This window comes from Pipistrellus kuhlii, unplaced genomic scaffold (genome assembly GCF_014108245.1).
Source record: "Pipistrellus kuhlii isolate mPipKuh1 unplaced genomic scaffold, mPipKuh1.p scaffold_m20_p_3, whole genome shotgun sequence".
Classification (NCBI taxonomy): Eukaryota; Metazoa; Chordata; class Mammalia; order Chiroptera; family Vespertilionidae; genus Pipistrellus; species Pipistrellus kuhlii.
This window is the reverse complement of record NW_023425529.1, coordinates 151,685,731-151,713,650: the sequence shown is the minus strand read 5'-3', so window position 1 is coordinate 151,713,650 and position 27,920 is coordinate 151,685,731. Positions and strand designations below refer to the sequence as shown.

The following is a 27,920-nucleotide window of genomic DNA, read 5'->3' as shown; positions in this document are numbered from 1 at the left end:
CTTCTACAAAATATTTTCAAAGACATTCTCTCACTTTTAGTAGGAAAGGCATGCTTATTTCTGATTCATAGATGCAAAAACTGAGGTGCAGTATTAATTTTTTAAAGGAACATATGAGAAGGAGAGGACTAGAATCTAAGGCTTTTCATCCAAAATCTCAAACTCTTCCCACTAATATATATATCTCAAAGTATAGCTTTAAACAGTGGTACCTGTGGTTATATACAAAAATTTTATATATAATCATATAAAGTATACTATATACTTTAAATTTTTATTTTTATGTGATTTATAAAAAATAAGCAGCATATGTAAATGGTTATTTCAGAGATATTACTTAGGGTGAAACTTAAAAAAATTATATATAGGTAAGTTAATATGTGAAAATACAGTTTTAATAACTGAATTGGGAACTACTAAAATATAACATGCTTTCACCCTGAGTTTCCATTTGAAAGCTACTAGAATTATTTTGATATGAGAAATACCAAAGGATATTTTCAGTGGGAAAAAACTTAATTATATATATGTGAATGACATTTTAAGTCTTGAAAAGAAACCCAAAATATTTATAAGGAGGATTAAAGACAGTGACATTTCATCCTTATATATGTGTCTGAATGTCAGACTAAACATCTTTTAAAATTGCCAGGATGAGATTGAAGACTTGGGAAATAGGGAACATTTTTTTTTAACACTTTAAATTGTAGTGATAATTTGATAGGTATTTTAATACTATTTGGAATGAAAATTCAGTACTATTTACATCTATGGTCAGAATTTATAAATGCTAATGTAGCTCCACATGGAATTTCTAAAAGTTCCACTGAAGCCATTCAATATGGACAATGACCCACGTTGGGCAGCTCTCGCGTTGCTCTCGGCACGGCAATTCTGACAGATGACCTTCCATGGCTTTTGATGGGGAAGCCTTTCAAATGGTTCATGGGAATAAAACAGTTGGAAGATCTGAAGGGGGCTAGTTTCGTGCCTGATGGGGGGATGCAGTGACAATGTAGGTCTGTTGAGCTGCTTGGGATGGTGCCCCCGCCTAGGAGCCAGCCTCAGGGAGTGTGAGGTGCAGGGGATCCTGCATCCTGGGCAGCCTATGGGATTTACTTTCCAAGTTCTGAAAGGTGGAAAAGCCTGGAGAACACCCTCTTCATTCCTCCCATCCTTCCCCCTGTGGCTCTCAGGCTGTAAAAAGCACAAACCATCAATGGAGACCAGAATGGATGGCCCAGAATGCTCCCCAGCAGACCCTCCTGCCAGGTCAGTGCTGGCCTGAGGGCACCAGGGGCTACCTGGCATGCAGCCCCTCGGTGACTTCCCACCAAACAGAGATAGGCAGCTCGGCAGGATGGGCACAGAGACAAGAGTCCACACTGAAACCCGGAGAGAAAGGGACTTGCTTCTCGGGGTTCTCCTGCTTGAGGCCTCTTGATGCAGAGGTTAGGAATGGGCTTCTGGGTCAGCTACACTTGAGACTGAGTCCAGACTCTTTCTTTTGCTGTGTGTGATCTACAGCACATAATGCTACATTTCTGAGCCTCAGTTTCTTCATCTGACACAGCATCAATATTTGAAAGCAAATATACTTAATAGAATTTAAAAACTCAGACTATCAGCTAGAGGAGGGAGTGGAACAACGGGGAAGGAAGGACAGGGTTTTTAGTAGAGGGTGAACAGGACAAGGAAGTCCTAGCAAAGACAAGCGTCTGTTTGTAAAAAAAAAAAAAAAAAAAAAGAAAGAGGAAATTCCTTGGAATGTGGCTAGTGGGTAGATGTACAATGAATAGACATCATTAACATTTTGCTTTTTAGAAAGGAATGATTTAGCTTTAACTCTACATAGAAAATGGAAACAGTATTGTATATTAGTAAGATTGATTTGGGACCTTACCAACAGTTTTAGGAAGTTGGAAGAGAGAAAAAAAAACGCAGTAGAAGATTTGGAAAATGAATTTGGCAGGGTAGGTGGAGGTGGCTGAACCATAGGGAGGACAGATGAGGTGAGTGTCTGGGTCGATTATCTTAATACTAGAGGCCCTGCGATCAGGGCCATCTTCCCTGGCTGCCCTCCTGCAGCCGGCACCACCCCTACCACCACCCATCCCAGTTCCCCATTTGCTATTAGGTGATTGGAGCCTGTGGTTGTGGGGAGGAGTCAAGAGGTCGGCCTTTCACCTGCTTGCTGCCCCGCCCCTGCTGAGGATTGCCCTCTGTGTGTGGGGCAACTGGTGGGGCCAGGGCCTTGACACCCACTCCTGGTTCCCCATTCGCCATTGGGCAATCGGAACCTGCTGGCTGGGGAAAGAGACTGAGAGGTGGTCAGTATGCCTCATAGTGACTGGTCATTCCGCTGTCAGGGTCAGTTTGCATATAACCCTTTTATTATATAGGATTATTATATAGAATTTGACCAGTCCAGAGTCCTTTGCTGCCCAGATGGAGGTTCTCAGTGGACCAGAGCCATCCTTACTTCACAAATAGATAAGGAAGACCAAAAATGCCTTCTGTTTTAAAAATTCTTTTCAGAGCTCGCAAAATGTAGGCAGCAAGGTTTATCTTTAAAAATTTTTAGGCAGAATGATCAGACAGAAGTAGACAAGTCTTTGTTTTAAATATCTTTAAATCTGAAAAAATCAAGCCAAGTTCGTCATGTGGGAAGCTACCTACTGAAGTGAAACAATTGAATTTCTAAGCATGTTACAAAACCTAAAGGAACTTACACATTTTCTAGCAAAGTATATATTGTGCTTAATTTTCTCAGCTTTTCAATAGGTTTATTGAGGTATAATTTGCATACCATAAGACCCACCATTGTTAAGTGTGTATAATTCATTGAATTTTTAGTAATTGTCTAGAGTTCTATAACTATCACTTCCTTCCCAGATTTTTTTAATCAGAAATTTTGTCTGGAAAGATTTTTATTTAACAAATAAGTATGTAAATATTTTAAATTTAATTTAGAATATTTCATGTCAAATTTAAGTTGGTATTGCCTATGAGAAAAGTAGAGAATGAAGGCCATTTTATAGCAGCTTGCTGGTAAGAACATTAATGTTAAACTTCTATTTTATACACTTTAGACTATTCTTTCTTGGGGAAAGCACACCTAAATGAACAAATGTTAATCTTAAGGCACTTCAAAGGGTTTACTACTTTACAACTAACTGATAACAATAATGGATGGAATAAATGGTGACAATTTTTTTCTTTGGGTTTTTGTAGAAGGAAACAAAAAGTCAGTATCATATATTCTATAAGTACAATGAATAATTCTTTTTAGCACGGTCAGAAATTCTGAAACCAGTTATCTAACTAGTATTTACTAAACATATAGTGTGTACCTATTTCTGTCCAAGACACTGCAGGAAGGTAACTGATACAGAAGAGAGAATTCTTTACTCTTTAGGGTAGTGGTGAGAATCCCATCCCGTCTCCCCCCCACACACTTTTTTTTTTTTTTTTCCATTGGGGTCCAGTAACCTAAACAGGGGGAAAAAGAATTCTAGAAAATCTTGGTTTATATATTTTAATACAATTTCATTTACCTGCTTTTACTATTAAAAATATTTTAAAAATTTTAAATACAACAAAAATTAAAAGAATGCTCTAAACTTCTCTATTAAACTCGTTAAATGAGAGGAGGCAAGGGATAGTGGAGGGGTACAGCAGTGATGTCGTGAGAAAGAACAACATAAAGAAAAAGAGAAAACAAAAAGGAATCCTTGGAGAGGAAGACACGGGAGGAACAGGAGACACACACAGAAACACACATACAGAGTCACGCATACTAAGAGGGAGCCATACTGTAAAGGAAAAGAGGCGGGAAGAGGTCTGAGGAATAAAGCCATCCTTTTGCGGCCCTCACTTAGGTCTTGCTATTAGAGACACTGACAGCCGCGGTGTGTTTGTGCAACCACAGGTATAACTGAGACTGACTTGGGGAACCTGCCCTTTGAGGGAGATGAATCAGAGGCCGGGACTAGTCATGGCCTCCTTGCCCGAGGCTCGCAGTCTACCTTGGGAGACTGAACAACTGATGACTAATGAAACAGAACGGGGTTTGCAGGGATCAGAGCTGGGAAATCTTTCTGGGGTCCAGCGGGTGGGCAAGTACAGGATAGAATTGGGAGGGAGGGAGCGATGTGGGAAATCATGGCTGGGAAGGCATAGATACTCTGTGTTCTTTCTTGCCTCCTCAGAATTTCTGCTTACAACCCCCCCCCCCCCCCCCCCCCCCCCCCCCCCCCCCCCCCCCCCCAAAAGTGCATGACTAAGAAAATCATGCTAATCTGAATTAACTGAATTCACATTTTGTTTGTGACCAACTATTTTTAAGGTTCTATCTAGTTTTGGTCATTAACATGGGGACTTGCTGTGACCCAAGTAAATCGCATTTATGCTAACTATATTCATATCTTTATTTACAAAGCCGCATTTATGCTAACTATGTTCGTATCTTTATCTACAAAGTGAGCCCAGAATTCTGGCTGGGGCTCTGCCATCACCTAGGCTGGGAGTGACCTGGGGCAACTTCCAAACCCCAGTGGGTCTTTGGTGTATTAAGCTGCAAGCAGAAGAGATTTGACTAGAACATTTCTGAGATTTTATCCAACTAAAAAAAAAAAATTACTCTTTTTCATGGAAGCTGAGTGGGGGAAAAAAAATCCTGAAAAGTATAAACAAGCATAAAATTATTTTGATTAAAATATACTTAAGAATGTGCTCTACATTAAGGATGAAGCAAACAGCTTTGTAAGTTATCAGATTTAACCTACACACAAAATATCTTATCCTCTACTATGGAACCAGCCGTTTGTCACTAAAACTATGTGAAATAGGATGTGATCTACCCTGGAGTTGTGTCACATTGCTGCAAAATTTGCTGTTAATCAAATTAACCTGAAAGTCAGCATTGGCAGACCCTCAGCTTGTCTAAGATTTTGAATCTTTCAAGTCTAAATTATGGCATATAGTCCTAAAAGTATTGAGTGAATAAGAAGTAAAGGGGGACCCGCATGAGTAAGAATCTCGAAGGTAAAGTTATGTCTCTTCACCTTTCATTTTCACAGGAAATCACGCCAGTTGGGTTTTAGCATTCCTGCTTCCAAATAAGGAGGGGAAGGCTGTGGGTGGTGGGACGCAGTGGTGTGGGAGGGTACATTGTTGTCTATTAGTGGAATCAACCCTTTCAGTTGACAAAGACAACAACCGAATCTGTAGATGGTTTATTTGATCTGCGTGAAAGAGTGGCAGTGGGATTTCTGGCACTTGAATAAGCGGAAACAATATTTTTGGCTAGAGAGACTTCTGAGCTCTCTCAGGGAGCCTTCTAGAAGGCCATCTGGACCAAACAGTATTTCTTTTGTAAAGCTCTGCATTTGGAAACACAAATGAAAGGTGTGCGGGCTGCAATCAGATACCTAAGAAAATCACATGTATTGGTGTGGGGGGTATTCCTTGTAATTTTCTAGGTGAAAAACTTACATGAGGGGAAAAAAAACCCTTTTTCTTTCTTTTTTTTTAATTAAGATATAAGTTCCTAATTTATATTCCAGTAGAGGATTTGCTTATGAACACAAACTTATTAATTTGCATTATTGCTTGCTCTAGTGAAATTAGACTGTTTCAGTTATGTGTGTTATTTATAGTTATTATGTCAGATAGTGACCTTGTTTCTGACCTTTACGTTGTTAATTGAAGCTAGATTTTAAAGGTGAACCTTCTTTGGTTTTTGGCCAGCTTGCAAAGCTGTAACAAACAAAAAATCTTGAAAAAGTTAAATGAAATCCTCCCAAAATAAAATAAAGCATTTATGGCAATGATAGCAATAAACCAGGGTGCTTGGAAAACTGGAAATGAAGCAGAGCCACATTTATAGGCAGATACTGCAGAAATAGGAATATTCTAGCAAAGTACCTTTAAGAATTGGTCACATGTGCTACATTTTTCTTTAACATTTTTCTGTTAGAGCCTCTATTTGGAAATAAGTGGTAAATTCTTGTATTAAGATTTCTTGGGATTATCAATCAATTTTTAAAAAGCAACTACTTCCTTTAGCTGTCAATTTTGTCCAAGAAGTGATGAATATAGAAACAGAAAAAAATTATCACTGACTTTATCATATAGACATGGTATCATACATACATGAATGTATATGTAGTATAAATACATACGTTACATATATGTATTTGTAAACAAATTATAGTTTCCACTGATATCAACTAATTATTTACTTGAGATATTTTCATTTCAATGATCTACTTTTCATATTACATACAATTCTTAGTCGATAAAAAAAACTGTTAAAATCATATTTTCAAATAGGCAATACTAAATTTAGTTAATGGAGAATTTTCAAATATTATGGAATAATATTATTATGAAAAAATGACATAAAAATGAAATTAACTTTCAAAAACCCTTTATAAATTTAAAACAAATTAATGGAAGTAACTTATCCTGGCTAAAATATTTTATTAAGTAATTCAAAGCTAAAATAATTAATCACATGAAGCTTGCATCTCAGAATATATTTCTCTGGAAGGATGAAATAAAGAATCAAGGTTGATTAACATTATGGATATATACCTCCCAACTGATATCAGCTAAATTAGAAATAATTTAGCTTATGGGAATTAAAATAGGGGCATAGAGTATGTGGAACGTTTAGACATTTTCCAACAGATTTAATAGAAAAAGAGGACCTCAGTCCTTAATGTCAACTGGTAACCTAATTCTTATTAGTGGGAACTGGTGTACCAGGCAAATTCTTAAAGTAGTCACAAGTATCATTACCTGCCAAACAGTGACGGATTATTATTTTTTAATGTAAAGTATTTTCATCTGACATTACACTAAGGACCTCAAACTTGCTTTCCTTAGAACTTCTTATTAAAATAAAACAAGAAAATTCATGTGATACCAGAGACTGAACCCCAATAATTTATCTACTTATGACCTAAGTATTCTCATGAATTTTGTTATTGGGAGAGGAAAGGGAAAATTTTTTTTGAATTTATTTTTGAATAATAATGATAGCTATTTAATAATAATTATTATTATTACTGTAGAAGACATAATTACCCAGCATTAACTGTAAACTTCAGCTATACTTTTGTTCTTAGGGAATAATATAATTTAAGATAGGAGCAGGAAGTAGAGAAAAGTAAAGACATGTAATTTTGCTTTCTTGGGTCATTTCTAATTATAAACATCTCTTGAATGAAGTTTTTCATCAGAGGGGGGAAAAAAGGTCTTTCTGAAATTTGTAAGTGTCTCACTGGAACCCAACCATCAGCTTCCCCTCACTGACAGTCACCTGTGCTTTGGACAAAGTAACCGAGGGTGTGTGTTTTCATCAGTGATTCACATTTGAAATACAACAGATTAGATGTTTGTTGGAAGCAATACTTCCTACAACTGAGCAACCTATTTATACCAAATCTCCACAAACAGGACCCACATTATTTAAACCCCAAGACCTCTCAAGACCTGGCGTTACCTGCCTGCAGACCCTATTTTTGTGGCCAGCCAATTGATAGGCAAAGTGAAAGAAACATGGGAACTGGATAAAACAACCGTGTGTCCCCACTGGAAGCCCCATTACTGGAATCACTTAAACCTTGCTGGACAAAGCACCACGAGAATTTGCTGTCGGAAACAAACCTACACGAATGGGGCAGGGAAGAAATGACCTAATAGTTGGTCTCCCTTCTGCTCCAATCTCTACCCGTCTGTGTTAGCAAAAGCTGCCACACTGTTGTAAAAGCTTATGCCCCAACAAGAGGGCATTTCTTATTTATTTATTTATTTTTTAAAGTTCAGAATTTAACATTTAAGTTGCCATCATCAAAAGGCAGGAACACCCTGAGACGATTTTTCCCTGGGAACAACACTTTTAAGATACAATGGAAAAGTGCTGTGTTTTTCTTCATCCAAGAACTTAGATGCCGGTAAAAGAGTGCGCTTCTAGTCGGAATGTTGTTTGCTGGCTACCTGAAATTTAGGGGCACTTCTCCTAAGCCCGAGCTGCTTACAATGCCAAGTGGCATCCTTTGATGTTATCCAACATGAAACCAGACTGGAACTCTGCCTGGTCTGCTGTTTTGGGGACCCCCATCCTGCCTCAGTTGATTATTTCAGTTGGAAGTATTCCTCACACGCCTGTCCCCTGCTGCCACAAGGTGCACACAGGTGTAGGACAGTAAGGGAGTGTGTGGGCAGGCAAGCATGGGGAAGAGGAGAGTGGACGGCGTTATTTGCATGTATGAATGAAAAAGTACATGGCTCTTCTCTCTGGATAAATATATATGTTTCAGGATATTGGTTTTCGGGTCAAGGTAGAGAAGTGAACATAAAACACAATGTCAAGAATATTTTTCTATGAATGGCAATGTTCTTCCAATGGTCATTACTGATTTGAAATGAGAGGATGGATGCTATTTATCCTGAAAGTGGTCTATGTCTAAATGGGATAGTACCGTTATCACAGATCCTGTCTTTTGATTTTAAGTGCAAACTTGTACAAAGATGATCTTGTGGGTGTGTGAGGGTGAGCATGCGTGCCTGGTTGGAAGTGAAGGCAGGTGTCCATAGTGAGAGGGAGGGAGGGAGGCAGTGACCCACTTAATATTATTCCTTACTTTCCCAAGTCCTGGGATTTTCAGGTGTTTTCATTGCCAGCGGAAAGTGCAAGTGACACTTATACTGATGTCACCAGTTAGTTTTTGTTTGTTTGTTTGTTTGTTTGTAACAGGGACTATTTAACCTTTAGAACCTTAATAATGGTTCTAAGTACTTTTGCCTTGGGGGTATCAAACCCTCACTCTTTATGTAAGTAACAAGGGCGCATTTACATATTACCTCTAGGACAGTTTTGTAAATACAACCTTCCCCCCGCGGCCCCCCCCCCCCCCCCTTAAGGGGAGGCACTCGGTATTATTGCAAATAACCTTTAAGATAATTAACTGACAATGCTGCAACTAGCATAAAACCTTCCTTCAGGCGACACCTAATTTAAGTGTTACTGGCACAAAGTGGAGACAGATTGCGCATCACCACTGCAATATTTACATAGCAGAAACCCACAGCGCAGGAAACGCGAGGCTCAATGATGCACTAAATTAGGAACAACCGTGCTCCAGTGTTAATTTGCTTTTCATTCTATCCAAATCTCAGGTCCAGGAATTGGTACAAGTACATGGACAGCCTCCCACTCTTCTATGACTAAACCGGAGGAGATTTTTGTACTTTTCCGCCCCGATGTTAAAGTAACTTGAAATTTATTTCTCTCCACGAGAACCATTTGATCAAACTGTGCTTATTTCATTATAACTTGCTCTCACTTTGATCTAAAACTATTTTCATATGACAGCTGCATCAGAGTCTATAGAGAAAAACTAAACAGACTTCCTCTCTTTTCTCAAAGGCTGCCAGCATAGCTTATGAAAAGAAAAGAAAAAAAAAAAAAAAAAAAAAGAGAGAGAGATGTGAGAGCCAGTTGGTGAAATATTTAGAGACATGGCAGGGCAAATTTACCTTAGGCGAATTTCTCACTGATGAGTATTGTCCCCCCAGTTCAAACCCTCTCCACCAAAATCATCCAAACGACGATTTTCCCCCTCCTCCCCACAGTACTGTAAACACCGGTTTCATCCAAGTCATTAATAAAGCATTTACCTTTCCTAATTGCTGATGCTCTTGAAAGGCGGCGATCAGTTCTTCAGCCCACTTAATTTTTTCAGGGGAAGGAGAAAACTGCTCCTGGACGGCTGCAATTTGGTTAGGGTGTATCACCTGCTTACCTACAAAAGGATTAGCAGTTACACAGGGAACACAAAACAACAAGTAGATGTCTTAACCAGGAGAGGCTCCTGAATGCCTCACCGACTGTATGTAAAATAACTCATTATTTTAGCACATTTAAAAAGAAAACAACAGTAATTGGGCAGGCTTCTCCAGAACACCACATCAGAACAAACACAACAATGGGAGTAATTGTGTTTCCGATCCTATAGAAATGCCACCTTGGTGCAGATAATCTCTCAGTTTTAGCTACAGGTGGACTGACTGAGCAGCTCGTTGAATAACTGCTTTGGCTGGGACTTTAAAGGATAATGTCTGCAAATTAGAGTGATTATTTTGAAGTAAAGAAGAAAAATGTTATGTTAATTCTTTCTAATTTTATAAGTTGTCTTTGGCTTATTTGGCACCATTACCCTGCTTTCCACGATTTCTTTTAGGAGTAGTCTGTTGGTTTTCATAAAGCTTCAGAAGCAGGTGTTACAACTATATTAATATCAAATAGTGTCTTACAACAATAATTTATTTTTTTCCTCTTTAGGTATGATATGTCATTTCTAACCACTAGTAGAAATTTAGATTTCACTGAGAAAACTTTATTCAGTACAGTAAAGTAGAAGACAGATTTAAACAGTGTGGTCCCTAAATTACTCCATTTAAAAATGTTTAAATAAAAATAACAGAAAGTTTCTTGACCTAAAAACATAACCAGATTTTCCCTTTTTTCTTATAGAATGAAGATTTTGATTCCCTTTTATATATATACTTAGACACCCAGATGAAATCTTATCTTTGTAGTAATATCTTTTTTTTGAAGTTTAAGTATCTTTAATAAAAACATGATATAAAGATAAGAGTCACAGGATTCTAGGAAATCACGCAGTTATTAAAATGAAACAGTTTAGCAATCAGGGAAGAATGGAATCTAATCAGGTCATTAATAAAATGAAACATAATTTAATGTTATAATAATGTTGAGGTTATATTTTATTACATAATAAAATTATGGACATATTTGATTCTTTTAAAATGAATGTACACTTAGTGATAACTTACTTTGCTAAGTATATTTGTTGGTGTATCAATTTGCTTTGCTTTTGAAATAGTGTTTAACACTTAATCATTAGAAATTACAGTATATTATTGATGTTTTAAAAAAGGTGAATTCCTGTTACTGCCATTATTCTATCGAACAGAAAAAAGAAATGTTTGTAAAAATTTCTTTTTGTATTTGTGAGTCTCCGTGAATAAATACAGTAATATCTTTTCTTACAATGGCATAATTAAAACATACTCACATTGCTATTTCATTTTTAGTCTGTCAGCATATTAATAAAACATTAAAACACTATATAACTAAAGCTGCTTTAAATTATTTGAGGAATAATTTCTGGGAACAAATAACATCAATGATGACAAATGAGAGCTTTTTTCAATAGTAGGTACTGAAATTATATTTAAATAATCTAATAGTTGTTACAATATTATTAATAAAGGATGTCAGTTCTGGTACTCATTTTGTACTAATTGTTGGTCCTGAATTTTATAATTTATGTACATAATTTACACTGATGTGTAAAAAGCCAAATTTCATGGGAACTTCATAGTACAGACATGATAATGTGAGGAGCAAGACACAAACTATTTAAAATACAGTAAAACTACTGATGGCTTGCAAATACCCATATGCCGGTAATGAGGCTAATTTTAAGATATGCGTTAGGTTTTAGAAATTTATGAACATTCATTTGTGAAGTTATCTTTTGTTGAATCTTGAATACCCCAACAACTGAATATCGGACTTTAATGCCATGTGGGAGCAAAGCAAATATTTTATACAGAAGAGTTGTTATTGACAAGTTACTGAGAGGGTGCGAAACTAGAAGACATTAAAATTTATGACCATGAAATCCTTTTTACAGTACCACTTGATATATCATGCTTTAAATCAATACCTGTCAAGTCTTTTAGGTAACTGTATGATGCTGTCATTTTTGTCTTCTATAAAAGACTGCAAAAAAGAGAAAAATCTCTAGAGTTTCATATTTATAATCTTTCTTCTCAGCATGTAGTACTGGAGTCAGCTCTTAGAGCTTTATTCTAAGGTTTATTTTTATAAAAATAATACCTAAAGTTAACAGCTATTTTATACATCCAATGCATTGATTTAAAATCTGTGTCTCTGTGAAACAGACTACAGAAAAGAAACTACAACCCACTGTTTCATGCGTGGTTAACTTTAAAAAACCACAACTCATTAAAAATATATGTACTTTTTTAAAGTACAGAAAATCCCAATTACATAGACGGGGTGTTTCTTATCAGTGTTATGGATAACACAATACTTTCATTGAATTTTAAACTTTCAACCACCTGCTTCAGACAGGACGTGTGTCTTCTTCCTTCCTTCCTTCCTTCCTTCCTTCCTTCCTTCCTTCCTTCCTTCCTTCCTTCCTTCCTTCCTTCCTTCCTTCCTTTTTTTCATTACTCTCCTCCCTTCTTGTGCAAAGCGCAAGGTATGGAATTAAATGATAAGTAATTAGGACAAACAGATTACAAGTGGCCTAAAATACTTATTAAATCATTTATTGTTTTAAAATACTACAAATAACCTCATATCTTATCAGACTAATTACCTCTTATTGGCATGTAGAGATATAGTTGGGACAACAAAGACCTTCTTTCTGAAAATTGCAAAATGGCCATAAAGTGTAGCTCCCTACTTTACTGACTTGTTTGCTTGAATCTATAGTGGGCACTGTACCCTCTGTGCCTCCCCGTCCCCCCATTCCATTTTTTTGTGTGATTTAATACTCCCTGTTGTTGAGAAACAATAGTGCCAAGCCCATAAGCTCCTCATGCTGAGTTGGGCACAGTCTAGAAATTTAAATCTGATTTGAAATAACTTGTCTTCTGCGATCGAATTAGGGGCCAATTTAATGCAGTCCTGTATCTTGGAGAAACCCTCAAACTCCTTTGTAAGTTCCGGAGCAAACATTTACCCCAGAGGAGACGGAGGACACCTCGGTTATACTGAGTGAGGGTGACAGAGGCCCGCATCAGATCCAGCGTTTTCTGTTTCTGATTGCATTAGTGCTCATTTCAGAGCAACATCTGGCTGCTTGGCAGCCAAGGCCGGGCATTTTAGACCAACAACATTGGGGTCTATTAGATAGATTTCATGGAGTTTTTCTCCAGCTTCTCCATTTGGGCCACGTCCTAACCAGTCGTCAGGAAGAGACGGGTGTGCAGGCTAGCGGGAAAAGGACAGCCCTGGACCAGGGCAGAGGCACTCTTTCTTTCTTCCTTCCTTCCTTCCTTCCTTCCTTCCTTCCTTCCTTCCTTCCTTCCTTCCTTCCTTCCTTCCTCCCTCAGTCACTATTAAATGTAAGGAGGATTTGTTAATAGCTCAGATGATTGAAGAATATTTCCCTGTAAGAGATTGCAGGTATTTACTTATTTATTTACAAATTTGTGGGGGTCCCATTTGAACTCTCTCTGTTAAAAACACAAAAATCAAATGCCAAAGCTTTATTTAATTCTAATAAACCCCTTAAGATGGCTTCTTAAGCCTTGAATTTTACTTTGGGCTAAATCATCATCCATTCAGATATCTTGTGCATTTAAAGTGCATTTAAACCTTAAGACATGTTTCGTTAGTAACCCCTAACTGGACACATTTCAAAAACATTTTCCAAAGGGATAGCATGGGTGCTTGTCTTTTGTCCTTATTATTTGGATTCAATTCTGAGCATGATGTTTCTAGAAAGTGCAGCAGAAGGACAGATAAGAATAAAAGATTTTAGAGTGTTTTTTTTTTTTTTTAATCCATGGTTGCACATGCGTGTGTATGCAATTGCAGAATGTGTTTGGGTGTAGAATTCTATTGTGGTCTCTAAAAAAATAAATAAATAAATAAAAGAGATTTCTGTTGCAAAAACACAATTTTCGGTTGCTCCCTGGGTTCCTGGGGCCTGAGTGACTAGGCACACCAATCAACAGATATCCGCCTGCGCTCCAGGACCGGATTGTGAGGGACCTGCTGAGCGCAGTGCCAGCCAATGCCCGTAGGTGTTGCCAGGTGCACAGACACATATCGGGAGGTGGGAGAGAAAGAAGGGGCTTGGAGTGGCAGATGAATAAAAACCTAGTTTTGAGTGGGAAAAAAAATAAAAAAGATATCAACAATCTTTTTTTATGAAATTTATTAATATTTGGACTGCTGAAGAAAAATTTTCTTCAACCCATCAACACAAACTCTTAACCTGCTAACCGAGCGGGACCTATAAATACGTCAAATGCAAACAATATCGGGACTGGGTAGGACGTATGGATACGTCCTTGAAATATATGTTGTGCCCCGAGAGGGACGGTATATATTTTTTGTAATCTTTTTTTTTTTTTTAATATTTTATTGATTTTTTACAGAGAGCAAGGAAAGGGGAGGGATAGAGAGTTAGAAATATCGATGAGATGAGAGAGAAACATCGATCAGCTGCCTCTTGCATACCCCCCACTGGGGATGTGCCGGCAACCAAGGTACATGCCCTTGACCGGAATCAAACCCGGGATCTTTAGGTCGAAGGCTGATGCTCTATCCACTGAGCCAAATCGGTTTCAGCTATTTTTTGTCATCTCTATCATTGTTTGTAAAATTTATAATTTTTTAATTCGACGTGTCCATTTTTTTTTTTGTCGGTATTCTTTTCTATTTTTTTTGTAATTTTGTATTTTCCTTTGTGCTTTATATATATATATATATATATATATATATATATATATATACAAATATATATATATATATATATATATATATATATATATTTCATTTATTTTCATTAAGTATAAATAAAAAAAAATAATATGAAATTACGTCCTCCGGGCGTGACGTACTGACACGTCCTAGTGAAAGAGTACGCACCCGTTACAGGTTGCATCATTAAAAAGGGAACTCCCCGGTTAACAGGTTTAAGGCAGTTCACCCAAAAATACTTTTACGACAGCCTCATCCCTCCCCTCGTGTCAGCAAAAACTGCAACAAAATACTTAACAGAAAAAAAAAAAGGTCACTATTCTAACGAGAAAATAAAATAAGTGATTTGCTTGTTGACTGGCAGAGCCAAAGTAAAGCCTGACCATTTGTTGGGTGGGTTCTTGCCCTGGATGGCTTCTTTTCATGTTTCAGATGGTAGAATAGGTATGTGAACTACCTGGCCACCTTAAGGAACACTGATTTCTGGAATGTTCGAAAATCTAGACAATGCTGTTCAGGATACCACCGAGGACCATACCCGTAAATCCCATCGCCGCTCCTTCTCTCGCCTGCCTCAGGAGCCCCTCTTCGTCTCGGAAGTCGATGTACACCAGGTCTACGGCCTGCAGACCAAAGGCCTTCGCCACGACAACGATCTTTTGCCGGGCGTAGAGAATGTCGTGGGCTTCTTTACTACTTGTTGCACCTGGAAATGGGAGGTTGGCAGAAAAAAGGAGAGAGGTTAACTTTGGAAACCCAACCCATACATCTCTTGTAAAAACTCAGGACGTAAGGGTGTCTGGGTCCTCCATGGCCTTGCGGCCCAGGGAGGTGATGATTCAATATAAACGAAGAGGGATGTGTGGAGGCAGAGTTCAACCTCATGGGACCTTCTTGCAAGGTATCTTTCAGGGGAATGGCTGTGTGCATGAAGAAGAGGACCCCCCCCCCCCCCCCCCCCAGGAGCCAGAATCATGAATGACTTGGTAGGTCGGTCACAAATGACTTCTGACATGTATGTTTCCCTTTTGCCATCCCTTGGAAATTGTCGGTCCAAAGGTAGCACTGCAAGAGGTGGCCAGAGGGCTGTGTGAGGAAATGGCTCAGTTCTCCCGCTGAGCCCAGAGTTCCACAGGCTGTGGTGGCCATGCCCTGTTATCACTGAGGTTCTGAGCCAGGTACTTCCGGGGTTTGGATGGAGAACTTAAGAGAAATGGAAGGGCACTCGCTTTGAGAGAGGCAGAAAGTTTCCACTAAGCTACTGGTGATACTGAGTCCCCCGGGAAGACCGGTATTAAAATAAGTTCCTGGTGTTTCCACCCTGGGGGTGGGAGGGCGTGTGTTTACGTTTGCTCAGGGGGAAGCTCCTGTCTCGGGTCACTTGGGACCGTGGCTCTGAAAAGCCAGTGACCTGGGCTCCTTTTCCAGAGGCACCGTCTCTGGTTGCACATGCATCGTGCCCAAGGGATGGGGAGGACCAGTGAGAACAGGCACGCACACTATCTCAATGAGTAATTAATAATAAGAGTTCTGAAACAGACTTGAGGAGGTATTTAAAATCTATTTTAAATAATATTTACATACTACAGTTAATAAAGAAAATTACTCGGTAGAGCATATGTGGAATTGCCTTAAATTTGTGGTAGGGGCCTCAATCCCCTTTACACTGAGGTGAAAACAAAAATATTTAAGCAACAGAGAGGATGTTCGCATAACAACTATTATGAACAGAGTAGATGCTGTCTCTTCCCGAACACGTGTGAGGCTGCAACAGCCTTTTTACGAGTTACTTTATAAGTGAATAGACATAACGGTGCTGTGTTCTGAAAGCAGGACAATGGTGAGGTGTCCTAAATTATCGGGAAGTGCTGTCCATTCAGCTGAAAACCATTGTCACGGTTGGCAAATATATTGTCATGTAAATGTCCGTTTGTGAAGGGGCCCAAGGGGGGAAAAAAAAGTATACATGTGTACACAGAAAGAATGAGAGAGAAATGAGTCTTTGACACCTATGCTGGCTCGAAAGTCTTCTCCTCCGAAAACGACAGCATCTAGGCAAAGGCCCACCGGAGGCCCGGCCTTCACGGCTTCTTTGCACACGGCCTGTAAAAGAGCAGAGAGAGCGTCTCACAGACACACACGGTGGGGAGAAGCAGCCTGCTGTAGATTCAGCACCAGAAAGATCCAGTTCTGAATACAAGACAGTTTGTCTGAGAGCAGTCCTAAAAATGCAGCCCCAAGTCACCCCTTTCGAAAGGCATTTCACATTGTTCAAGATAAATAATGCTGTATACCTTGGCTTTGCTTTAATGGAGTATGTTAATATAGCCATTAACGTACGTTCATATAGTTACAATGTTTGACTTGTAGTTCATCCAATTTCTAGAAAAACTTGGGAGTTAACTCAGTTCGGTTGTACTATAAGTAATTTATGTTTTTCCAAAATTTGTTTTTGCTTTAAGAGACTCACACCATACACAGAAAGCCACAGGAAAGAAGGCAAGAATTTTTAAAATCAAACTAATTGGATTATTTGCATCGGGATCAAGATTTCTTAGTAAGTGGTTTTAGGATTAAAGACACACAATACAAAAACCTACAATGCCAGAGGGGAAAACAAAAATGCAACAAGTCACCCAAGACGTATTAATAAGCAACTTCGATATTTCCATGTGAAATAAAGATAAATGACATTCGTTGCAGACAGCACTGTGAAGCGACAAAGGTTCATGCTAATATACGTGGGTGGGGATGACATGAGAAACTCGTGAGGACTCTGCTGATTAATTTCAGGGGTTGTAAGTGCTTCTCGGTACGTTATGGAATAAAATGGCAAAACAGTGCTGAAAATCAAATCGTTATAGGAATCTAGCTGCATCTAAAAGATATGCTTTGATTATATTCCCAGAAATCTAGGGCAGGCTCGGAGAAATGTGTGGTTAGTGGTGTAAACACACGTGAAGTAGCTCGCAAACATTTGCACTCTGCCCCTCCTGCATGGTCCAGTAGGTCTCAGAGTTTCCTCTCAGAGCGTTTGCTCACATATTACCTCTCCAGTTACAGCTCAACTATCTTTTTATTGTGTTTTGTTTTGAGGAATTTCTTCTCTCGTGCCCTCTGGGATAGAATGCTACATTGATGTTCACAGGTCAGGTGTAATGTGAGGTATATTTTGGAAAACAATTTAAATGACAACCAATAAAGGGATTTTTTTTTTTTTTTTACAAGCTAGCTATTAATTTGTTAAGGCAAACAGCTTGATGCAACCAAGAAATGTTGGGAAGCACGTGGGTAAGATAATCTTCCTGGTATATATTAGGAAAGAGTTTCTGTTCTAATGTGGTAAACTGAAATATTATACCACAAATTATTGGCATATACTAACTAGGAAATAGTAATTGTTATCAACTGGACTTTATGGATGATGTTGCTACAGAGACCAGAAAGTTTCCCAATGAAAGACGGTTGCTACAAGAGAATAATCGAAAGTTAATTCATAAGGGTGACAAAATAAATTTTCATGCACATTTTATCTATAAACATAATAATTCAAAGCACATATTTTACATAGTGATGATTAAATTAAAATTATTGCTAGGAATCTACAGTTTAAATATTTAGGACTGGGAATTCTTCCTTGCTACTTAGTCCATTTCTTTCTTTTCTAAGATGCTCACAACCTGGTTTTGTATAATTACAAATAATAAATTGTGCTCAAGATTTACTTTGCTTATAAATTTTTTCAGAAAAATATTTTAAATTAATATTGAAAAGAAGAGTTCTCTTTAGGTAATAAAATATTAACTTCTAAGCCACGTTAGGGTTTTCTTACCTTAAAATTGAGCAAACCCATTGCAGTTTCCACAAAAGGGATTAAATTCATAGGTTGTTCAAGTTTTCGGCCTTTTAAGTAGAATGAAAATTTGTCTGAAAACTAAAATCAAAATTGTCATAGGTAATTAGTGAGAGGAAAATGTATAACCACTGAAGTGTAGACACAGAAGTAGTATTTAAGTCTTTGACCAGAGGAAGTAATATCCCAGCCTCTTTCGTCCACACAAAAGAATTTAAAAAAAAGAAAAGAGAAAAGAGGAAAGACCAAAGGAAAAAAGGTAACAAAGTTCCCACCAAACTAAATAGTAAAACCCCAAGCATTATACTTTTCTCTCTCTCTCTCTCTCTCTCTCTCTCTCTCTCTCTCTCTCTCTCTCTCTCTCGGAGCAATTTGAGGCCTACGACATAGAACTAGAAGGAGAGAATCTTGAGTTTAAATGCTTCCCTTAAAAACATACTTAGTTAAGACCTCTCACCCTCACTTCTTAAATGCAAGTGGTGGGCCCCTAAAACAATGCGCCTTGCCCTACCTGCCATTCTGTTTTTGTTTCACACCCAGCACTGACATCAGTGCGACTGCTCGGCCTTCTACGTGGAATCTGTATTATTCATTATCATACCATTACCCTTTGTGCAAGAGGGTTTTCTTCATAATTTTTTAGCTTACCTAGGAAGACCTTAAAAAGGAAGTTTAATTCTTTGAAGACCAAAGCTCGCCAATTTTTTCCATGAGACCAGTTCACAGCTAGCTCTGTGCTGCCAGTGGGGTAGCCCAAATTCCAAAATCTATCATCTGGAAACATACAAAAGCTCTTGCACAGACACCCCCCACCCCCCCTTTCAAAAGGAAAAAAAGAAAAAAACCAACCCAAAACCTCACCACACTCTAAATTGTAAATCTATTATGTCTATCTAGATCTAATAAGATGTGGGAAGATTAAAAACACACACACACACAAAAAAAACACACAGGTATGACAGATATTTTTGTAAATAAAGATGAAAACATTATCCATTTTAAATTTAAGGAATATTCATCCATTAATGGATATCAAAGGAAAAGGGAATTTTAATCATCCCTCCATTCAGTCTCAGTTGGGTAAATCATATCTAAGAGATTTGCATAAATATAAACCATCAAAGACTTTTCATCTTCAAAGGGGGTTTCAAGACCCTATAAGCTTTGTACTGTAATCATCGCAGGTCACCACCCTGCAGGAATAGGGCTGCTATGGCAACATAAAAAAACTAATGCTTAAGGCTTAGCATAATATTCTGACTAATAGAAAGGAAACTCATTTTAAAAGCTGGCAGCCTATTTACCCGAAGCAGGATTAGAGGTGTTATTTCCCCTTTTAGCTGCCCCCTCCTTGCCTGTGCGGCACCCTCCTCCCCCTAAAAAATCTAATCACTGGGATCTTTAAAAAGCTTTTGAGCAATTTGCAGTAACTTTACAATTAGGCTAAAATAAATCACAGCTTTCAGTAATGAAGAATTATTCCCAGTTGCTCCCACTGCCCCCTCCCTTCCTCTGTCACCATCATCATCACCTCCTTAGTAACTTTGCAAGGGAAGGAATAACTCAGCCGAAATAGCAAGAAAGAAGAGAGGGCTACCATTTAAGGGAACAAAACGTATAGTATTTCATGTAAATGAAAATAAAACATAATTTATGTCACAGTTAAGCTAGAAAGTAGGGAGTGACATATTGGTGGTTTTGGTGTTACAGATCCAGTGTGTGTGTGTGTGTGTGTGTGTGTGTGTGTGTGTGTGGTGTTCTTTTTTTTCTCATTAAAAAAAAAAAAAAATCTTGCCAGGTTTCTTGCCCCATGGTTTGTGATAATAGTTATAATTATAAACACCATCAAGTTTAAAACTAGGTAAACACTCTACAATATATTCCCGGTTCTCAGTGAGAAAAAAAATCTCTTGTTTTTAAAGCCAATAGGGGCATTTAAAAATTAAATATTCCAGCCCATCCTTCTTCCCCTCCTCCCCTTCTTTCTTAAAAAATTGCATTAAGTACGCACACAAAAGGTAACTAGTGGAGAAGTTTCAATTAATTTTTTTTTCAAAAGGAGACAATTAAATGTTTCCGGCCTGGTAAAGTGTTCATTTCAGCGAGGTGGAGGGACTAGGGGGGCAGGGGCGGGGGGCGGAGGGCGGAAAAGAAGGGGGAGAATCACAAAGAGATTGGGGAGGAGATGAAGTACAAGGCTCAGCAATTCTTTCAATTCCAGTGCACACCCAATAGTGTGTTGGAAGAATGCGCACTGTTCGGGATTTGTGGGAGAATTGTCCCGTCACAAAGGAGGCAGAGTCACGCTTGTTATAGTCCAATAAGCCGTGCCAGTCAAACAAGAACCCACACTAGCGACAAAAGGCCAGCAAGAGATTCTCACACAAAAGAAAACAAGGAAGCCCATCTTTCAGTTGTGCATCAGGCCCTGGATTTTATGCTTCACATAAATACAAACGGAGAGGAAAAAATAAACAGCCCAAACAGACTTCTGTTAACTAGAAATCCTATTTAGATTTCGGTACGTTCCTCACATCCAGGGATTTAAAACAGGGAACAGAAGCTGGGCCTGAAGGCTGGGGTGGGTCCTCTCCCCTCAAACGAGGGTAGTAACTGTGATAAATAGACATGAACTATGAAACCGAAAGGGAACAGTGACTTTGGATTCCATTTCAATCAATGGAAGACACCTTCAAGGGTAGAAGCCCTTGACGATATTAACCTAGTGTAACCAGCATCTCCCAGCCTCAGAGTTGACCTTGGAGCAGAGAGAGTAAAGAGGAGGGAGTCCTTGAACACCTGGCTCAGAAGCACCAACATGGAGCTGTCCAGCTGAAGAGTAATGGCAGCTGCCTATGCAATTCTGAATTCTACAGAAGCTGCATTAAATGAGTAAAATGAAGCAATCAACATCATGAAAAGCCAATGCGGCCTAAATATTATCATTTCAACATGTAAGAGGTCCGGGGACCACAAAAATCTTCAAAATCCCATGTGTACTTTACACTTCCAGGACATCTCAATTTGGGCTTGCCACATTTCAAGTTCTGGGTACCACACGTGGCAGGCAGCCACGGCTTTGGAAAGCACAGGCCCAACACATCGATGTGCATTTAAAGGGGACGGGTTTCCCCGGGTGTTACAACCTCGCAGTGTATTTGCTACCGTTGCCACTGCAGCCTTAGAGTAATCCAGATGTGGCATCAGAATCACCACTGTCCACATGCCCTCACCACACGTTCAGCATTTACGTGTCACAGGCCCTCTGCCCTGGAGTGACACAATGGAATGTTATTTTATTCAGCAGAGATCAGCAGAATCATAGCACCCCTTAAGTAAAATATCCCCCCATCCCCCGCCCCATTTTAACAATGAAAACAATCATAGTATAATTAGGCCCATTTCAAAGTTTTCTTAAGTAATTTGACATGCCAGGTTTTTATTGGCCGAAAAGTCTGTCATGAAACACAAACACACCTGTCAGCAATTTAAAAAGGAGGAACTAGAGAACTGTTCAGGAAATAATATCTGTGCTAATTAAAACCACTGGTTAAAAGCTTCCTGTTTACTCCTCCGCTTGCCCTATGGAGTGACCCTTACCTCTCCTCCTCCAGGTTCATTTTTTCATTTGTGGCTCATGTGCTGTCTCTGTCTATGCTGTCTTCCAACGAGTCTGGCCGGGGAAGGCCCTCTTACGGCCCTGTTCTCCCAGGTGGAGGGTTGGGGCCTGGCAGGGTGCAAGAAGCTATCCAATTCTCAGGCAAGCTACCCTGTTTCCCCGAAAATAAGACAGTGTCTTATATTAATTTTTGCTCCCAAAGATGCGCTAGGTCTTATTTTCAGGGGATGTCTTATTTTTCCATGCGCTACATCTTATTTTTGGAGGATGTCTTATTTTAGGGGACACACGGTAGTTTCCAAGGACTGCTCTGTAAGGGCTACTGAGGACCCTGTGCTGTCCAGTCCACAAATCCGGTGAGGGAGCAGAGGCATCATTTCAGGAGTAGAGTTATCCCGTTAGGACACTTGGGGCAAAGCCAGGACGTTCTCTGTGGGTGAAGAATATGGACTCTTGGGCTCACTCCTTTTTCTGAATTCCCTTTCTGCTCTGTGCATGTATTTTCCAAACTGGCAGCACCCAAATGCTTCCTTTCTGCTACTCCTTCTTAGCCAGTCTTGAATCTTTGATTAAAGAAAGCATTAGCTACTCACCCACTGGATTTCCTCGGGACCTTCCACCTTGGGTAGCATTATGCTGGAAGGAAGGACCCGGGACTGCAGGACGGCCTCCAGGTCTTCTTCAGCCAGGCCACTGGACACCGCGTTGATTCTCACACACTTTTCGGTTGGGCCCAGATCAAAGTCTTCAAGAGTTTTTACTATTCTTAATCGAGCTTCATTCTGTAAGTGTTGAGAAAATGAATCTCCTGAGTATATTGATCGAGAAGAAACAATCCAGCTGTCTGGGAAACTTATGTAGATTCAGGCCTGAGCACCATTACTATATCTACAACTACTAGCATACTTCTAAATAGTAGTATCGTTTTGCTCATTAACATTACTTCTCAATTGCAAAAGTAAATTAATTAATAGGTAGCATTTCTTGAGTATTTACTTGGTACAAGGCATAGTTCTACTATGTGCTATTTGGTCTTCTATCTGCTATTTCTCATTTAATAAATATAAGAAGCTATGCCGAAACCATTTTGGCTCAGTGGAGAGAGCATCTGCCTGCGGTCTGAAAGGTCCCAGGTTCGATTCTGGTCAAGGGCATGTACCTTGGTTGCAGGCACATCCCCAGTAGGGGGTGTGCAAGAGGCAGCTGGTCAATGTTTCTCTCTCATCGATGTTTCTGACTCTCTTCCTCTCTGTAAAAAATCAATAAAATATATATTAAAAATTTTTAAAAATAAATAATTAATAAATATGAGAAGCTAGATACTATGGATAATGGCAATCTCATCTGTCAGTGTAGTCAGTTTAGGGGCAAAAAATTGTTTTTCTTTTTCCATATGCTTCATGCTTTTTTACTCACTTTTTAAAAAATATTTTTTTTTTGCAATGGAGTTGAATCTTGACACTTAATTAGGAAGGCACTCAGAGGAAACTGACATTCCACACTACAAAAAAGCTCCAACTTATTCAAAAGGAAGACTGTAATATCACTGAGAAACCCCTTCATGGAGTGGAGGGAAATATACATGTTTTTCCTTTGATTTGACAGTCTTTGCTCCAGTTAAGGAAAACTGAAAGGTTGAAAGCCTGCCTCCGTGTCTGAATTGTCCTCGGCAAAACTATATGAAACCAAACATATTATTGATTGTCTTTGAGTTGGGGGTGATGAAGGTGAGGGGAGCCGGGAAAGGAGTGATTGAGGGGGTGGGGGTTGGGGTTGAAAGAATAGTACTTTGAGGTCATTACTTCCTGCCTATTTCAGTTTCAAAAACAAATTCCTCCACCTTGCCAACAGCCCTCAACTAATTCTCATTGTCAGAATGAACACGTATCAAAAGTAGTTTCATTTGGGAAGAGATTTTATGATACTAATAAAACTTGAAAGCTTCTCACTGCTGATGAATGTGGTTTAAAAAGAAAAGTTTTAACAATATGCAGCCATGTGCACAGCAATCCTTATCTAGGAAAGTAGCAAAACCGAAATGGTGACAAAAAAAAAAAAAAGAATGGTTTGAGCTGATATTGAATCTAAGTCTAATCAACAAGACAAGCCAGGACAGTAGATTTAAACCAGACGGAAGTGGGCCTACGACCCTGTGGAAGCAGGGAAGTCTTCGAAATGTGGTCCGAGTTAAACAGTGTGAGGAAACGGTAGCTTAGAGTTGTCAGGTCAGATGGAAACAGAGCATGTAGGACAGTTTAAGACGGCCCCGTGGAGTCCTGATTTACAGAGCTCCGATTGCCAATAATTAGACCACGCTTAGGTAAAAGCAAGAGAGCGCTCCCACGAGCTAAGGTGAGGGTGACACAGACACAGTGGCCTGGTTCCACACCATGCTGTTGGCCATTCCACGGCTGTAAAACGCACCCACTCCTTCACCATGCCCTCCTGTTACAGCCACTAAATACAAAGATCTTGAAGGCGAAAAGCAGACGTTAACTCAACGCCATGGTGCCAAGGCTGTCTAGAGCTGGCGAGAGAAATGCTTCCAGCTCTTGGGCAGTGCATGCATTGAGATCCCCGGCCTCAGAGAACCTAAAATGTGCTGTGCTCCGTGTAGCCTGCACAATCAACCACAAACTCAGGATTGCTGCGGCTCATACACATTTCAACTTGCAGGATTTCTTTCCATAGCAGGTCGAGCTTGTGAAGGGTCTGTTGGGACAATGAGTGGGGAATGGGAGGGAACTCACTAGATCATTTAGGCTGAAATGCATCTGAAAACCAGAGCTATTGGAATCTTCACCTCCGTTCTCTGCTTTGCTCTGCCTGTGAACTCAAGGACACAGGATCACTGGCAGCATCAACAACTTCCTACATTGTTTTTTTTTTTTTTTTTTTTTTTTTTTTAAGTATATTTTATTGATTTTGTACAGAGAGGAAGGGAGAGAGATAGAGAGTTAGAAACATCGATGAGAGCGAGTCATTGATCAGCTGCCTCTTGCACACCCCCTACTGGGGATATGCCCGCAACCAAGGTACATGCCCTTGACAGAATCGAACCCGGGACCCTTCAGTCCCCAAGCCGACGTTCTATCCATTGAGCCAAACCGGTCTTGGCAACTTCCTACATTGTTAACGCTGGTGTCAAACAAGAGGTAACCTCTAAGGTGTTTTGCCGTTGCACTTGGATGTGAAAGGGGGACTGTTTGTTCAAAGCTCATGTTCTAAACCTGTTGGCGATTTTTATCTCCAGTCAGATTGCCATGGTTTCAGCACATTCCGGTTTACTTAGTAAAATTCTGCCCTTGTGAAATTGGCTGCCAACGAAGTACCTAATTCCAACTTTAGGCATAATCTGATTAGTACTTTTCCTGTTATAATAACGAGCAGCAAATAATCAGCATTTTATTAGAAAATTTTTCCCTCCAACTTCTGGCTCATAATTAAAACCGAGCTCTTTCCACTTCATCATTCTGTACCTTTCCAAAAATAAAAAATAAAAAGATGGCTTTGGAGGTATATTGCCACACAACACCCTTATTAACAGGCTGTTGCTTGCTGCAATTTACATAAACTAAGTGTGCATCCCTCTGCCATGTATCCCAAAATATCCAATCATGGAATTCACACCAACCAACAAGCATGTTGATTTTTTTTTTTCCTTTTTGGTACTTCAATGGTGAAATATGTTACTGTACTAGCAAACATACCCATGCCATCTGTCGGGTGAGAGGAAGGCAGTTTCTAAGAACAATTAAGTTTAGTTCCGGGTGTTCAGCTAGAGAGAACCCCAGCCCACCCGGTTGTGAAAAGAAAGAAATTGGGTTCATTTCGCTCCCTGCCTTTCCCTCTCTCTCTCCTCCTCCCCTCTCTCTAACTTCTTGCTAACATCTCTCTCTCTCATCTCCATTTCCTCACTCCCTTTCACGTTTCTCTCTTTTTCTCCGCTCCTGTTTGGCCCCTGACATCCTTTCATTTCTGTCTTGTTAGGGGATTAGCAAAACACAGCCCAGCAGCCACCATCTCCCCAGAAGCGCTGGCTAGGTGATCTGCTGAGATTATCGGGAGCTGAGTGCGCTTGGAGAAAGAAGGAAGTGAAAACGAAAGTAAAAAAAGAGGCCACTCACAAAAGATCTTTTTTGGGGGGCTGGGGTAGGGGGATGTCAAATTCTGGTAGCAAAACGGGTTGTTCAAAATGAGGTTTAGAAGGAACCGCGTTCTAAGCGTGCTAACACGACGGGATGGCTTTGGTGAGCGCTTCTCGTGTGGGATGAACTTGTTCCCCCAAGAACTGACAACCTGGAAAGGTGGGGATAATGGAGCGAAGGCCTTTAGCAGCAGTTACATTAGGTCTCTGCAGACTCATCAGCACCGTGTGCTCTGCAGCGGGTCTGATTCCAGGCGGGCCCTGGGGAGGCCAGGGAGGGGAAAGCTGGCCCGGGTCCGAACCTTCCCAGGGCCCTGGTGGGAAAAGGGGGTGCCAGCAAAGTTCCCGCATTCAATCCATATTCCGTGCCAGGGGCTGCTCGGTGCAGTGGACCGGAGGCTAATGAACTTGTCCTTCTACATAAGCCACCGTATTATGGGACTGTGTCTGGGCCAGGAACCAAGGCGTGCGATGATTTCAGGGCCTGGGTCCCTGTCACCTGGGGAAGAGGCATGCTCCGGTGACGTCAGAAAGCGGGTAAATCAACCATCCCCGGGACCTGCGGACTCCGAAATTAAAGGAGAAAATATGCGTGCAGTTGGTTCAATTGGCACCCATTAAAGCTAATAACTAATCATCCTCGCGAGTTTCTAGCTCAGAATGATCAAATCTGCAAAGAAAACAACATCCGTCCACTTTTACACTCCAGTGGAAGAGGTGGTCCCTCGCGGCGGGGTGGCACAGTCTCGCCATCTGGAGAATAAATCGAGTGTGAAGTACAGTATAGTTTGGGACCAAGCTCCGTGGCGGCAGCTCAGCAGTCAGTTCATTAGTTCCAAACTTCCAGGGATTAGAGCCGCATCAATTCTACTGTCGGATAGGAAGAGACAGCCCGGATTCAGATTCAAGGAGGATTGTGACAACCGGGAGGGGCCCCTTGGGCTTATTTATAAAACTACAAAGTATAAACAGACCCAAATAAGTGCCTTAAATAATAGCATTATCACAGTTTCATAACATCTGAATTAACACCTTTCCCTTCCACACACCCCCTCCCCCCCTACACACACACACACACACACACACACACACACACAAACGCACACACTGAAACCTTGTATGTTAATGTATAGTTATTTTCAGAGGAAATCGCAAAGACTACCCGGATGCAACAGGAGCAATGAGAAAGAAAGCTGTGCAGCCGGACCTAGATTTGGTGATTAAGAAATACCAAAGACTTTCTAGACTCCAGGGAGATGCATAACACTTGTGATTTTTAAAAAATGTGTAATTAATATTTTCATCCCGCAAAAGGCACACTGCCACGCTGCATATCCAAAATGATATGCGAATCCAAAATGATAGTGAGTTCTATCTTTTCTGAATTGGTCCGGCTCATCTCATTCCCATTTTATCTAATTCCTAAAATGATGTCACAGGCATGGAGTGGAACAAATTTTTGGCAGAAGGGCTGTATATCAGGATCAATATAATTTTTTTTTTTTAATTTGAGAATGTTTGAAATAAATTCTGAGAGAATCGTTCCATTTAAGGTCTCCTTTAACTTATTTTCATACATTTATATTAAAAAAAAACAGAAGTGCTTCTGACATAAAAATGTCATAACTAAGTGAATTATATTTTTGTTTTTCTTATAAATGTATAAAATTTATTATAATCACAGAGACTTGTAGTGACTGCTTGAAAAATAAAGGCAAATAAATTCTCATTAATT

The 27,920-nt window shown here is 39.7% G+C and overlaps 1 protein-coding gene across 5 annotated transcripts in view; it reads right to left on the bottom strand.

The window, feature by feature from the left end:
* Nucleotides 1-27,920, bottom strand: part of CLYBL (citramalyl-CoA lyase) — a 218,964-nt gene that overhangs the window by 10,463 nt on the left and 180,581 nt on the right. For 4 of the 5 annotated variants that reach the window (XM_036454691.2, XM_045588764.1, XM_036454690.2 and 1 more), the window contains exons 3-7: nt 22,632-22,820; nt 18,399-18,500; nt 16,576-16,669; nt 15,105-15,272; nt 9,691-9,815 (exon numbers count right to left, since the gene is read on the bottom strand). In XM_036454691.2, the coding sequence (XP_036310584.1) occupies nt 9,691-9,815; nt 15,105-15,272; nt 16,576-16,669; nt 18,399-18,500; nt 22,632-22,820 (678 nt within the window). The remainder of the gene's footprint in view (nt 1-9,690; nt 9,816-15,104; nt 15,273-16,575; nt 16,670-18,398; nt 18,501-22,631; nt 22,821-27,920) is intronic. The other variant, XM_045588765.1, reaches the window with a different exon arrangement.